Raw genomic sequence first — 16281 nt, 5'->3', positions numbered from 1 at the left:
GATTGAGAAACACTGTCCCCAAGGAATAAAGTCTTCAAAATACATTATGGTATAACATATTAATGTTTTCCATGTAAAGAAAAAAACAGGAGCTACAGAAAGGCATAGAAAGTTTAACAATAACTTGCAAGTATCAGTAGAAAATATTAAGAAAGCTGAGAAACTATACACAACCAATTAAGTCTCTGAAAGAAAATAAAACCCATTTTCATAGAAGTATAAAAAATTCTGTCACTGTTTATATTCATAAAAACATTAAAAGTTTTCATGGCTATAGTGCCCCCAAAATATAAATATATATATATATATATATATATATATATATACACGCACACACTCACTCATATTTTAGATATTAGAAAAACAATCTAATGGTTACCCTTGCAATCATAAATGAAATAAAAATATATCAAAAATAAATTATTGCCAAAATATAAGATTAATAAATTATTCAACTGCTAGGAGCTATATTAAGGGCAATAAAAACCAGAATGCTTAACATATACTTTAATCATTAGGAAACTCAGCTTCCCTTTGGGCAAATATTGCAGAAGTCATAATTCTTTCCTGATTTACTTTTAAAGATATTTCAGAAACATGACAATTTTAAAACAAAAAAGAGAAGCTTGAACTGAAGGAAATTGGATGGGGAATCAAGAAACAGAGGTATTATTCCTGGTTCTCCAAATTATTCTGTGTGGCTCCAGGCAAGTCATTTGCAACTCTCAGTTCTTCTCATTTCCTAGTAGAATGTCTCTAAGGAGCCTTCCTTAGTGCCAGGAAGCAAGCACTTTGCATCTAAAGAATGTTGCTACCTGAGTCTATTAAGACCACAAAGTCTTTGAAAGAGGAGACACAGGGCCCATAAAGAGGCAAGAATGGTAAAAACAACATACCTTCAAGTTTTGGGGTCGTGTAAATTTGTTGAGAAGTGCAGTCTGAATGAGCTCCCACCGGCTCCCTGCAGTTCGCTCACCATTCTTTTGGAAAAAAGAAAAACATATGAGAAAGCTATTCTAAGTTCTTTTGCATCACAGAATCAAAGGTCAAACAAGCAAATACCAAACCATTTTTCAGAGACTAAAAGAATCTCGGTTTTTGTTCTTACCTCATCTTCTACTGGGTACAAATTTTGTTCTGAACAAGGCATTTTAACATGCTTGTTATCCCACAAATCTTTATAATGTGTTGGAAAAGGTTTAGGAACTTCTCCTGCTCGCAAAAGATCTACCTGAAATTGAGGGTAAACAAAATTGTCAGTGCATAAAAACAAAATGTATCTTCTATAAAATAATCCAAAGTAACCAAAGCAAATGCTATAAAATAGAGACCAGCTCCCAGGCAAGAAATCACCAAAGAACCCTTCAGTTCTTCCCATTCCTCACCTCCATTCAACCAGGTTCCAAGTCACCAGATACAGTATATATTCTAGCTCCATATCCCCTAGGAATCCTTCCTTGCCTCAGCTTTTACTAAGTGTTTCCTATCCTTCTCCCTAACTCCAGCTGTTGCTAGACACATCCAGCCCCCATAAAACCCTTACCCTGACTTTGAGATAACATTATCTTTCTAAAGAACTCCCGGGCTTCTAATGCTATAATGCCTATACTCTGATTCTAAATGTCATCCTGATTTTCGTATACTTTCTTATCAAAACACCATTCATTTCAAACAAGTCTTAAACAACACTTAAAATTCCTTAAACATAGCAAATACATTTTCATATCTATATGCCTGTATACATACTACTGTGGCCTCTCTTTTTAATACCACTACTACCAATTGCCACCTCCCCCACTGTATCTGGTTAAATCTCTACTGTCACCTCCATAGCTCTGCCAAATTTTCATTATCTTTATGAAGTCTTTAGAAACTTCAAAGTAGGCAGCTATTTATCGTGTTTTGTTAATTATCATGCTAGAGCACACCTGTTTTCCTCTCCTTCATTAGATCCCAAACTTCCTGAAAATAACCATATTAACTTTGTATTCTGAATATGTAAGATAGAACCTGGCATGTGTACATGTGTATGCATACATGCATACATGCAAATATATATATACACATATATGCTACTATAATAACTATTAAGTAAATGTTTGAGGAAGTGGTACAGTAGGTAGCCAGTCAGACATGAGCAGAGCAGGACAGGGCCCCTACCACTACCAGGAATGTCAGACAACCCTCAAGTGATGCACAGGCAGTTATGAAACTGCCTCTCTAAAATAACTGGAAGCAGCCAGCACCAGGAAAAGGAGTCAGCCAATAAGATAGAAAAATCTGAAATTGGTGATCAGCAGCTTCCTGTTAAGATCTTAGGAGTTGGGCAAGTCGGCTCCAGCGTGTGTACTAGGAAGCAAAATGGCAGAGTTTAACTGGTATATGACCTTATAAGAACACTCGACTGGTAAGGGGAGAATACCTCAAGGAAGCATGTGTACAACTCCAGTAATCACACTGCACATGCAGACAGCCCATCTCAAGGGAAGAATCAGGACAGAAGGGGACACAACCCCCTGGAAGCATGCCAACATATAAAACCTCAAGTCAAAGGTCAAACTATGTACTTGATCTCTCAAGTCGCCCGCTTGGCCCTCTTCCAAGTGTACTTTACTTCCTTTCATTCCTGCTGTAAAGCTTTTTAATGAACTTTCACTCCTGCTCTAAAACTTGCCTTGGTCTCTCATTCTGCCTTATGCCCCTCAGTCAAATCCTTTCTTCTAAGGAGGAGTATTAACACTGCTGCAGACCCATATAGATTTGCCACTGGTAAGAGAAAGAGATTACGGTTTAAAGTTTAACATTATGCCTATTCTGGATATTTCATATAAAAGAAATCATTTAATATGTGTCCTTTTGTGTCTGGCCTTTTTCACTTAGCATAATGTTTTCAAGATTAACCCATGTGGTAGTATGTATGAGTACTTCACTGCAGAGCATAATCACATAAATATATAATTTCACTTGTAATATGTTATGAATACGACGAACATTGTGTTATGAGACCAGCTCAGATTTAGTTTATCTGGTAAACTTAGGTAAGGCTTCCTTGAGGAAGTGGCAACTGAGCTTAACTCTAATGGCTAAAAAATTAACAAGGAAAAGAGTGAAACAAAAATAATATTCTAAGCCCCCCAACCAACTGAATGGACCCTTCCCTCAGCCAAGGGCATTCTAAAGCAAACCCAAAACACTAGTTCAGGCCATGATGGGAACGGGTGGTTGGACATGCTTCATTATACCTTCCTCCCTTTGAAATTTAGACATGACTGACCAGCGTTAACATTAAAACAGGTACCTTAAGACTGACAAGGCAGACTCTTTATAGCAATTAAGATACCAACATGACACATACCAAGCTCTGAAAGAAACGGAAGTATTTTACCCCAAAATATATTTATTTGAAATATTTTGAAATGGCCCTGCTAAACTGTCTCTTGTGGGTAAAATCTACATTCTGTAGAGCAAGGGTCCCCAACACCCCGGAATGCAGACAGGCATGGACTAGGGGTCTATGGCCTGTTAGGAACCAGGCCGCATAGCAGGAGGTGAGCAAGGCTGAGCTCTGCCTCCTGTCAGGTCAGTGGCAACACCAGATTCTCATAAGAGCAAGAACCCTATTATGAACTGCGCATGTGAGGGATCTAAGTTGCACACTCCTTGTGAGACTCTAACTAATGCCTGATGATCTGAGGTGGAACAGTTTCATTCTGAAACCATCCCCCAACCCATGGAAAAATGGTCTTCCATAAAACTGGTCGCCGGTGCCAAAAAGTTGGGGACTGCTGCTGTAGAGAATCCCCTTCCCTTTCCAGGTCTTCCCTGATCCAGTCCAGGAGAGAAGTAATGAAGCGTCTGATAAGAGCTCTGAAGCCTGTTACCTACAAGCATCATCTGCATGATAAAACCTTGGTCTTTAGAAACCCTTCTTAACTCAGACAATCCTTTCTACTGATTCCAGGTCTTTAGATAATAACTGTCTTAACCAATTGCCAAGCAGAGAATCTATGACCAGGAAGCCCCTTTCGAGTTGTCCTGCCTGCTGGACCAAATCTTACATGTATTGATTGACATCTTATACCTCTCTAATACATATAAAACCAACCTGTAGCCTGACCACCTTGGGCACATGTACTCAGGATCTCCTAGGGCTGTGTCACAGGCCATTGGTCACTCATATTTGGCTCAGAATAAATTTCTTTAAATATTTTACAGTTTGACTCTATTTACCAACATTCCTTAAAAACGGAACAACTATGGAAAGAAGACTGTCAAACAGGCAGCTTCATAAAAACATCTGCTGAGACAGAGCAGGGAGCCCTCTTAGGGGCCTGCCAGGAGTGCCCTCAAGCAAGGAAATAAAAGAAAATCTCGAATCCCTTTGTTAGGAATAATGCTCAAAATCCTAAGGAAATTGAACACTCGAACAAAGGATTCTTAGCAAAGCAATTTTACTTCTGCGCAGAGGAGTGCCTCCTTGGCCAGTCGCCATGAGAGCACACCTGAACAAAAGGGCACAAGAGCCTTTATTCCTGACGCAAGTCCTGCCCCTGTACCCTTTCCCCACTGGCTGGGGTCGGGTCGTACAATCTAAACTAATTCCGGTTAGCTAAACATTTGATTTTTTTAGATAAGGTGGGCACATGAAAGAAAGCAGAGAGGAAAGGGGAAGGCATGTCTGTAATGAGCTAGAAAGTTAGTTCTCTTTCCAAATAAGGAAAGGAATGTGAGCTGGTATTGATAATGCTTGGTACTGTGACGTGCCTGGGCATCTAACAAAGGCAAAAAGGAAAAAAGGAGAAAAAGGAAAAAAGGAAGGGGGGCACTATGAACTAAAGAATAAAAGACTGATCAGGTTATTTGAAGAGAAACCTCATCATATCCGAAACCTTCAAGGGAAATTCCAGGCACCTAGCTAGCCTTGAGAAGTAAATGAGCCATCAGATAAGCAAGGAGGTAATAACAGCTTAAACCAATAGCCACTCATGGAAGTCAGTGCCACAAGATGTGTTGCTCCCTATAGAAAATAAAGATAACAACTTGACATAGGTCCCTGAGTTATTTTTCAGAAACTCAGACCCCCGCCAAATGGAAAATGCCAACCACCATCACATAAGGGGGAACTGAAGACTGAACTCTGACTGACGTTCTTTGTTCTAAATTTCTTCCTGAGGGGCTTGGAGACAGTGACACCCACATGCCAAACCTTAACATTCCTTTCTGCTGATCCCAAGTTTCTAGACAAAGCCTTGCTTCCTTAACCAATCGCAAATCAAAGAATCTCTGAATCCTGCAACCCCACTTCAAGATATCCTGCCTTTTGGGACCAGACCAATGTATAACCCCCACATATTGATGTATGATTTTGCCAATAACTTCTGCTTTCCTAGAATATATCACTACCTTTAATAAATCTTGCTTGTAAGCCATTGGGGAGGTCAGATTTTTTTTGTTTTTTTTTTTAATTTAATTTTTTTTTTTTTTTTGAGACAGAGTCTCGCTCTGTCGCCAAGGCTGGAGTGCAGTGGCGCAATCTTGGCTCACTGCAAGCTCCGCCTCCCGGGGTTCACGCCATTCTCCTGCCTCAGCCTCTCCGAGTAGCTGGGACTACAGGCGCCCGCCACCACGCCCGGCTAATTTTTTTTGCATTTTTAGTAGAGACGGGGTTTCACCGTGGTCTCGATCTCCTGACTTCCTGATCCGCCCGCCTCGGCCTCCCAAAGTGCTGGGATTACAAGCGTGAGCCACCACGCCCGGCCGGGAGGTCAGGTTTTAAGCAATAGCTATCCTATTCTACTTGCTTGGTGCCCTGCAAACAAACACCCCTACTTCTCTTGCTACAGATGTCAGTGTTGGTGTTTGGCTTTACTGCACTGGGTGAGTGTACCCAGGTTCAGTTTAGTAACACTGCAGCTTAAGAAAAATAAACCTGGGCCGGGGGTGGTGCCTCATGCCTGTAATCCCAGCACTTTGGGAGGTTGAGGAGGGCGGATCACAGGGTTAAGAGATCGAGACCAACCTGGCCAACATGGTGAAACCCCATCTCTACCAAAAATACAAAAATTAGTTAGGCATCGTGGCGCGCATCAGTAGTCCCAGCTACTCGGGAGGCTGAAGCAGGCGAATCGCTTGAATCCGGGAGGCGGAGGTTGCAGTGAGCTGAGATCACGCCACTGCACTCCAGCCTGGCGACAGAGCAAGACTCTGTCTCAATAAATAAATAAATAAATAAATAAATAAATAAATAAATAAATAAAAATAAACATAAACCTGTGAGTCATCTATATAGGTAATCATTAAAACCACAAGGGTGGGTGAGACCAACCAGAGAGAGAGAGAAGAAAAAAGGACCTATGAAAAAGGCTTGAGGAACTCCAACAATACTTACTTGTCACATACAGAAGAACAGCCTAAAAGGAAAATAAGAATTGGCTAAGAAGGAAGAAAGAAATTTAGGATTATATCGTGTCATGGAGCCAAAGGATGGGTATATTCCAAGGAGAAAAGAAATGTCTATAGAGTCAAATGTGGCCAGGCACAGTTGCTCACGCCTGCAATCTCAACACTTTGGGAGGTTGAGGCTGGAGGATCACTTGAGGCCTGGAGTTCAAAATCAGCCTGGGCCAACATAGCTACAAATTTAGAAAATTAGCAGGTGTGGTAGCACATGCCTGTAACCCCAGCTACTCAGGAGGCTGAGGTGGGAGGATTGCTTGAACCTAAGAGTTGGAGGCTGCAGTGAGCCAAGATCACACACCACTGCTACTGCAATCCAGCCTGGGTGACAGAGTGAGATCCTGTCTCTTTAAAAAAAAAAAAAAAAAAGGCCAGGAACGGTGGCTCCCACCTGTAATCCCAGCACATTGGGAGGCCCAGGCGGGTGATCACCTGAGGTCAGGAGTTTAAGACCAGCCTAGACAACATGGCGAAACCCCGTCTCTATTAAAAATACAAACATCAGCCAAGGTTGGTGGTATGCACCTGTAGTCCCAGCTACTTGGGAGGGTGAGGTAGGAGGATCGCTTGAACCCGGGAGGCAGAGGTTGCAGTGAGCCGAGATCACACCACTGCACTCCAGCCTGGGTGACAGAGCAAGACTCTATCTCAAAAAAAAAAAAAAAAAAAAAAAGTCAAATGTGACAGAATCAGCAGTTATGCTCAAAGTATTTTCACCCTCATAAGAACGTCCCAAAGGTAATTTTATAAGGATGTGCCATATTATCTGATAAAACAGCGTAGGTACCAGTTGAGCTTCACACAAAGGGGAACATACATGTAATATGCTTTGTGTGTGGCTCTGTGTTTGCATGCATGCACGTATGCATGTATTTCTTGGAAATCGACCACTAAGTGCAATTTCAGATTGCCTTACATTTCTAAAGCTAAATGTTGGTTTTATTTTATTTTTAAGAAACAGGGTCTCTACTCTGTCATCCAGGCTAAACTGCAGGGCTCAAGAAATCCTCCCGCCTTAGCCTCATGAGTAGCTAGGACTACAGGCATATGCCACCATGCCTGGCTAATTTTTTAACTTTTTATACAGATGGGCTCTCCCTATGTTGCCCAGGCTAGTCTTGAACTCCCGGCCTCAAGCAATCCTCCTGCCTTGGCGTCCTAAAGTGCTGGGATTATAGGTGTGAGCTATCATGCCCAACTTTCATTTTACTATTTCAAATTCTATAACTATTAACATCTGGAATCTTAGTAATGTAACTAAACACTGCTATTAAGTAACTGTTAATTACATTTATATCTTATTATCATATTCAGGAATAAGAATCTAGAAGAAAATACAACAAATTGTTAAACTCTGGGAATAAGACTGAGAGATGGGTTTTCTGAGTTACATGCTTTCATATAATAGTTGCGTATTTTTTACAATAGTCTTGCATTGCTGTTGTAACAAAATAGAAGATTTTAAAAACTCAAGGGTCCTGGGTATCTAAGAAAGAAATGTTAACTATAGAGATTAAATAATGATGGTATAGGATGGTTTGGGTTTTCTTTGTGGGAGGGTGGGAGAGAGAAGGAGGAGAAAAAGCTAAAATATCACTTAACACCCTCTGTCCATCTTTTCTCCTGTTCCTCACCATTAACACCATCTCAGTAATCCAGACTAAGAACCTTAATTTTACATGCATTATCAACAACTCCTTTTTATTTGTCACCCATATTTAGGAATTCACCATATTCTATCACTTTTACCTCATAATAACGCAACCTTCTATTTTCTTTTTTATCCCCATGATTATTATCTCAGTGATTTTCAAGCTTTTTAAATAGCAGAATCCCTTTTCTCCCCTAAGAAATTTGACATAAAGTCATTTAAAGTCGGCCGGGCGCGGTGGCTCACGCCTGTAATCCCAGCACTTTGGGAGGCTGAGGCAGGCGGATCACGAGGTAGGAGATCGAGACCATCCTGGCTAACACAGTGAAACCCCGTCTCTACTAAAAATCCAAAAATAAATTAGCCAGGCATGGTGGCGGGCGCCTGCTGTCCCAGCTACTCGGGAGGCTGAGGCAGGAGAATGGCGTGAACCTGGGAGGCGGAGCTTGTAGTGAGCCGAGATGGCACCACTGCACTCCAGCCTGGGCAACAGAGCGACACTCCGTCTCAAAAAAAAAAAAAAAAAAGTAATTTAAAGTCACACCAAAGCTATTTTTAGAAATACAGTTTTTGGCCGGGCACGGTGGCTCACGCCTGTAATCCCAGCACTTTGGGAGGACAAGGTGGGCAGATCACCTGAGGTCGGGAGTTTGAGATCAGCCTGACCAACAAGGAGAAACCCCGTCTCTACTAAAAATACAAAATTAGCCAGGCGTGGTGGTGCATGCCTGTAATCCCAGCTACTCAGGAGGCTGAGGCAGGAGAACTGCTTGAACCCGGGAGGTGGAGGTTGCCGTGAGCCGAGATCGTGCTATTGCACTCCAGCCTGGGCAGCAAGAGCAAAAAACTCCATCAAAAAAAAAAGAAATACAGTTTTTATAGTAACTTTTACTTACTCTAATATCAATAAGTGATGATGAGACAGTTTTAAATACAAAATTTGAAATTAGGAGTTAGGGATGAGAATTAAGGCTTACATCAATCTACCATTTAGTTTACATTTATCTCTCTTACACATTATTAAGAAAATCCTGATTCACTCATCTATACAGTTGCAAATGGTAACATTTTACAAACTGTTTATTTTGATATTAAGCTAACTCTTCAGATAAATGGTAGCAAGGGAACCTTGGCTCTATGGTCTGCACAAAAATGGGTTATCTTGGCAAAAACAGCTGGTTCAAATGTGGAATTAAGCATCTTCAAATTTGATTGTGCAGTTCTTTTTTAACAAGTTTTTCACTGTTAAAAATATAATTTAGAAATGAAATTTGCATCAAACTTCAAAAGAACCCCTGAAGCACCTCTATGTGGCACAATTCGGTACATACTGTTGCCTTACTTAACTCTTATCTGGGCTCTTACATTACCTATCCCGGCTCCCAGTGTATCCTCACTTCTGTTTTCCTTACATGCAGCTGTCTGATTAATCTTGCTACAGCACAGATACTGTCTGCACAGACATGACTTAAGTCTAGTTCCTGGCACTTGAAGCCCTCTGTGATATGAACCCAATCCAATTTTCAAGTCTCTTCCTCATTCCCCACCCAAATTCCACACTCCAGCAAAGGCACTGTTTTCCATTTCTAAAACAGATAGTTTTCAACCACACAGGCTTTTCTTATAAATTTCATATATCTGTCTGGAAGTCTCCTGTCTTACTAACTGCACCTCAGAAATTTATGCTTATCTTTTAGAGCTCAGCTCAAACCCCATAACTCTGCTCAATGTTACTCTCACCTCTAAATATGCTAAAGAATTCTGAATTTCAAAATAGTTAATCACATCTACACTAAATTGTATGTTAAAAGGGATCATGTCAATTTTTTTTAGTACTGTGTGTGAAATCTATCTAAAACCTGACTAATAAATGAGATGAATGTTTAAAACTACCCAGTGAGTGATGGAAATCTAAAACTGGATTATGGTGATGGTCACATAGCTCAATAAATGGACTCAATATCACCAAATTGAGCACTTAAAATGGGTGAATTTTTATATACCTCAATGAAGTTGTTTTTTAAAAGCAAGAACACACAGAAAGTACAAAAGAGGTTACTAAGAACTAGAGGAAGCAGGGAAGGAGGTTTAATTATTTAATATGTACAGTTTCTGTTAGTGTGGTGTTATGATATTCACATTGGTTTTTGTCCAGGTTCTTGGCTTGTAACTCCCATAGCCCTTGTTATAGTCTTTTGTTATAATGTTATAATGTTAGTCTTTTGTTATGTTTTGTTACGATGTTATTATAATGTTATAATATAATGTTAAAACAAAGAGGGTAACAGCCCTTTCCCGAAAGAAACCCCCTTCTTGCCTGGGGACTAGACTGCCATGGTAGGACTAACAAAATAGGCACAAGATTAGAAATTATGGTTTAGGAGTCATGCAGCTGGAGGCTACAAGATTCTGACCCTCCCTAAACTGCTAAGATCAGTGCTTGGGATATTTTGCAGACCCTGCACTTGATGGATCAGCTGGCACCACCCAGATGGATAAACTGGCTCATCTGATCTTATGGTCCTCACCCAGGAACTGACTCAGCACAAGAAGACAGCTTCAGCTTCCCATTATTTCTTCTTCTGACCCAACCAATCAGCACTCTTGACACACTGGCCTTCCCCAACCCACCAAATTATCCTTAAAAACTCTGATCCCCGAATGCTCGAGGAGACTGATTTGAGTAATAAGAAAACTCTGGTCTCCTGCAAAAAAAAAAAAAAAAAAGGCACAACTGGATAATGATTTAAGGACACTAACACTAAACCATACGTAACTTTGAAATTTAGGGACGAATGCAGGATTGTGCAGTGAGTACACAATACTACCAGTCGAGTAAAAAGAAAAAAAAGAATCCAATGAGGTTTCTTAAAAATACTGAAAAAAAAAATCTTCACCATCAGCTGACAATGATTGCTAATGATTGCTAATTTGTTAAGTTCTATATTAAGTAAGTTATCATTATATTGCTCCATTCTGTAGAATTCTCAGTATTTTATATATGCAGAAAACAGAAGAACTTTCTAAGCCTTGGGCTGTTTCTCACTTAATAAATATCACAATAAATGAGGACTTCCAGTCTTCTCTCATCATAGATAAGAGGTCCTACCTACCCGAATAGTTACTGTGTGATTGGCAGATGGTCTCAAGAGAGGCAGCCGGATCCCACACCGAGGCATTCTTCTCATCTCCTCAATGGGAGTTCCAAGCCACTTCTTATCTGGAGAAACGTGAGGCGGAACGTATTTAGGGATCTTCCTTTCTGTTCTTTGATGTTTGGTTTCGCATTGTTCTTTTCTAAGGTCAAGACAAATGTATTTAGTCACAAATTATTTACTGTTTTAATTCCCTTAGATACACAAGCACAAAACTTACCTAGACGTTATTGTTTAAAGTATGCCATACTTGGTCACTCACTTCGTTATGTTTTATATTTACAATCAAAATAAAAACTTATAAAGCTTATAAAACTCAAGAGCTTATTTTCAACAGCCTGTGGAAGAAAGTTCCAAACACATGTAAATCACCTTCTCAAAACAGAAATGAGTCATGGTTCACAGTATCATCTACACAGTAATTTTCAGTGAAGTGAACTCACTATTGCATGCTGATTGCACTATCTCAGGAAACTCAAATCACAGAAATCATGGATGGGATTTAAGATTCCATATGGGGTAATGGCAAAATATAAGCTTTGTAATATGACACACCTGGATTTAAATCCCAGTATTACCACTCAGAAGGTACATGATTCCAGTGAATTCTCTTACCCAAATCTCAGTTATCTCATTTAGTGAGTATAATACCATCTGTCTGCCTGTCACGGCATTAAAGTGTAAAAAAAAAAAAAAAAAGTGTAATATACAATGGTCTAGAAGAATGTCTGGCTGAAGAAACAGTAGCTACTATCAACCTAGTATTTTCATGTTCTAGTAATTCCCATAAATACCAAAAGGAAACTCACGAAACTAAAAATCTGATTTCTAATATTTATTTCTTGTTTTCTGTTTCTAGCTTTTTTAGAGTTTAAACTTTGGAGTCTAGGTTTAAATTTATCGTAAGTAGTTAACAAGAAACAAAACCATTTCTTTGCTTTACTAGAAATCATAGCTTCATTAAACTCCCTTACAAAACTATAAAGCATATTATGCTGTTGGAGAGATACTCCTGACAGAAAATTACCTTCTATCCTCTGCTTTGGGCAGTCTCATGAAATGATCTGTGATTTTAGAATCCTTTTTTCCATGTTGCTTAGAATTTCTGCATTCTACATTCAGGCTAGAAATATTTCCAGGTAGTTTAGCATTTAAATCATTCATTCCAGTGCGACTCTCTCCTCCTTCAAATTGGAAATGTAATCTAACTTCACCTCCCTTAGTAGAGTACCGTTTCCTAAATTCAATGTCAGCGTCTCTTGCTTGGAATCTTGAAGGTTTATTTGCTGTTTGGGAGGAACTACCATCTTCTTGTTCATCAAAACCTGGACTTGTCTCCTCATCTGCTTCTGAGTCTTGACAACTATTTTTAGAATTATCCACATCCATCGGTGACTCGGGTTCACTTTCCTTCTCAAATGGAGGAGAATTTCCTAGGCAATTTTCTTGTCTAGTCAATTTGTTGTCATTTTTTGGTCCAGTACCAACATCCTCAGAGCCAATATCTGACAATGGACTCTCTGGCACCACGTCTATCTCCTCTTGCTGACAACTCGCACAGTCTTCCCCAGGATGGCAAGACTTGCTGCACTTCTGGTGGCTTTTGGCTTCTCTGGCCTGTTCATCTTCTGTAGTCTGCTTTGCATTTGCAAACTTTATAGTTGTGAGAAACTGTTGATTGTCTCTATTCTCTTCACTATCTGTGTCACTGTGATCATCATTTTGAGGTGACCGATCAATGTTAGCATTACTAAACTGCTCTGGTACCAGGGTTACTGTTTGAGGTTCACTTTCCAAAAGCTGCTCCGTGTGTTTCCCTTCATTTTGCCACTTACACTTTGCTGCAGTCTGATGCTGGTTCAAATACTGTGTACTTTTTTCAGTGGGTGATTTATCAAGATTTAGCTGAGAAACATTTTCTAATTTTTCTACATTATGTTGGTAAAAGTTATCTTTTTGTACAGAACTCATCATGGATTCTATTCTTGTATTGTTGTTTTCTTTACTATCCAAACTACAAGAGAACAGAAAGAACTAAAAATAACTTATAATACAAAAAAGTCACTTATCCAATCACACCCCCAGTGTCACAGCAGTAATTAAACTCCCTGTGGTTACCTGAGCACACAGCATGTCTTTCATGACTCCATGTCTTTGTTTGTGCCCCCTAATGCCCTCCCTGCAGCTGTGTGTCTGGCAAACACCTGCCTTTCCTTCAAGTCATAAATGTCACTCACCTCTCTGTGCAGTCTTCCTTTAGGGACCAAAGGTAAAGTTGAACATTTCTTTCTTCTACACACTAACCACCACTGTGCCCTGCTCATATCTTTACTATTGCATCTATCACAGTAGGCAGTAATTATGTGTTTTTATGTCTGTGGCCACTGCTACACTGTAAGTATCTTAAAGACACGGACTAGGCCGGGCGCGGTGGCTCATGCCTGTAATCCCACCACTTTGGGAGGCCGAGGTGGGTGGATCACGAGGTCAGGAGATCGAGACTATCCTGGTTAACACGGTGAAACCCCGTCTCTACTAAAAATACAAAAAAAAATTAGCCGGGCATGGTGGCGGGTGCCTGTAGTCCCAGCTACTAGGGAGGCTGAGGCAGGAGAATGGCGTGAACCTGGGAGGCGGAGCTTGCAGTGAGCCGAGATCGCGCCACTGCACTCCAGCCTGGGCGAAAGAGCAGGACTCCGTCTCAAAAAAAAAAAAAAAAAAAAAAAAAAAAGACACGGACTGGCCGGGCGCGGTGGCTCACACCTGTAATCCCAGCACTTTGGGAGGTTGAGGCAGGCAGATCACGAGGTCAGGAGATCAAGACCATCCTGGCTAACCCAGTGAAACCCCATCTCTACTAAAAATACAAAAACTTAGCCAGGCGTGGCCCATCTCTACTAAAAATACAAAAACTTAGCCAGGCGTGGTGGTGGGCGCCTGTAGTCCCAGCTACTTGGGAGGCTGAGGCAGGAGAATGGCGTGAACCCAGGAGGCAGAGCTTGCAGTTAGCCGAGATCACGCCACTGCACTCCAGCATGGGCAACAGAGTGGGCAACTCCATTTCAAAAAAAAAAAAAAAAAAGACACGGACTATTCCTCTCTCATCTCGGTATCTCAAGTATACAGGACAGTCCCTGGCACACAGGACTCTCTAAAAAATTACTTATAAGTTGATTTTGAATTAACATAGATAAAGGAGAATAGAAACGCATGAACAAAGAGAAAACATTAAAGCAACAAGATAAAACATCCATGTATTATTATTCATTTCTCTATATAGGAATGTTTCTATACCTTTCTGATTCCGCTGTCTTGATTCCTTTAGTGTCCATCCAACTGGTAATAGTCTTTTGTTTGAAAACTATAAAAAAAAAATGTATATTCATACATTCCTTCAAATAGAAAACATATACAGCATATTATACATGCAAGGAACTATGCTAGGTTCTATGGGTTAAACAAAAGATTAATAACTCAAGTATTTGCCCTCAAGTAATATGGGTAAGACAGGAACATAAATGTTAATATATATGACACAGGGTAGAAAATGACTGGTGCCTAAAAGGGTTGGTATGGCCTAATGGATAAGAGCATAGGCTATGGAATCAGAACACCTGCATTCAAATTCTGATTCTCCCATTAGCTTCCTATGTTACTCTGTGAGGGGTCATTTCTCTGTATCTCAGACACCTCATTTGTAAACATGCAAAATAACTATCTCTCATGAGATAAGGCTTAATTTAAGTAAAAATAGTTCATGTAAAGCATTTAAGGCATTCTCTGGTTTATGCTTAGTAAATGTTGATTCTTAATTATCATGATTATTAAAAGAGGTCCTGATAAAGGAATTAAGGTTATTTCTGAGGAAGACACTACTTCGGTGAACAGGAGAACGTGAGCATAATCGGTAAGATTTCTTTGGAAAGGTAAGGCTTGACTTACGCCTTGAAAAGTAAACATGCAGTCACATAAAGAGAAAATTATAAGCAAAGGCACCAATATCAGGGAAATATAAACAACTTAAAAAGAAAGCAAAAGAAAATATGGTTGAAAAGTCAGCCAGGATCATACCATGCAATAGGATCTTGAATAACCCACAAAGAGAAGTACAAAAAACGTGTTGAAAGACATGATTCCTCTCATCTAGGAGGCTCACAGTCATGCATGACAGCCTGGAAGATAAATCTGAGGGGTAAGAGGGAAGAGCTTATTGCCAGAAACTAGGGAGGAAGCTACTAGTCCAGGTCAGTGGTTCCCAAACTATCTGGATCATCAGGAAGCCAGCCACACCCCAGTCCTACTGAATCAGAATCTATATGTGAGTAGGATGAAGGCATGAGGGGAGCTGGAATCTATTTTTTTTTTTCCAAAAGTGATTTTGATGATCCACTAGATTGAACAGTTACTGGCCAAGAACATAAACTAGTCCTTGTGAGAGTAGTAAAAGTGAGGAGAGTCATTACAGACTTCACAATAATAGGGGAATTTAAAAGTGACTTTAAGCTTTGAGCTTGAGAGACTTGAAAAACGATGACAGCCTTAAGTAGAAATATGGAATACAAGAGAATTGTGTTTAGGGAAGAAATATGATTAGGTCGATTCTGCCTATACTAAATTTGAGATGCCAAAGAAGTAACTAGATAGAAAACCATATCACTACTTCTGGCTTCCTAAGGTTTCCTTCCCAACACACCAGCAGACAGTAGCAAAAGTAGAATTGATAGCTCAGGAGAGAGAGATGCAATATAAATAAATACAAGCCACATTTTATATAATCATTAGAAATAAGTATGCTGTCAAAATTTATATACTGAATAGGGATTAAATGTACATCATATTTTAGTATCAGAAATAAAATCTTAAACATTCACAAATGTTTAAGATTTGAGATACTCACTAAATTGCAATGTAAGAATCTTAGCATCCTAAGTCACAGGATCTTTCTTATTTACCTGCCTCTCCTCAAACACCATATGGAGCAAAACAGATGCAGGCTCAAATATACGAAAATCAATGGTT

At 39.9% G+C, this 16281-nt stretch overlaps 1 protein-coding gene across 6 annotated transcripts in view; it reads right to left on the bottom strand.

Moving 5' to 3' along the window:
• The window catches only part of PARG (poly(ADP-ribose) glycohydrolase), a 133087-nt gene that overhangs the window by 111253 nt on the left and 5553 nt on the right, over window positions 1-16281 (bottom strand). For 4 of the 6 annotated variants that reach the window (XR_008657174.2, XM_055275332.2, XM_063637422.1 and 1 more), the window contains exons 2-6: window positions 14557-14623; window positions 12290-13276; window positions 11221-11404; window positions 1109-1231; window positions 897-980 (exon numbers count right to left, since the gene is read on the bottom strand). Coding sequence is in view for 5 of the 6 variants with exons in the window: in XM_055275332.2 (XP_055131307.1) it covers window positions 897-980; window positions 1109-1231; window positions 11221-11404; window positions 12290-13276; window positions 14557-14623 (1445 nt within the window). In the remaining variant the exon portion in view is untranslated. The remainder of the gene's footprint in view (window positions 1-896; window positions 981-1108; window positions 1232-11220; window positions 11405-12289; window positions 13277-14556; window positions 14624-16281) is intronic. The other 2 variants (XM_063637421.1, XM_055275335.2) reach the window with 2 other exon arrangements.

This window comes from Symphalangus syndactylus, chromosome 4 (assembly GCF_028878055.3).
Source record: "Symphalangus syndactylus isolate Jambi chromosome 4, NHGRI_mSymSyn1-v2.1_pri, whole genome shotgun sequence".
NCBI classification, from domain to species: domain Eukaryota; kingdom Metazoa; phylum Chordata; class Mammalia; order Primates; family Hylobatidae; genus Symphalangus; species Symphalangus syndactylus.
This window is presented reverse-complemented; position numbering and strand designations above follow the sequence as displayed.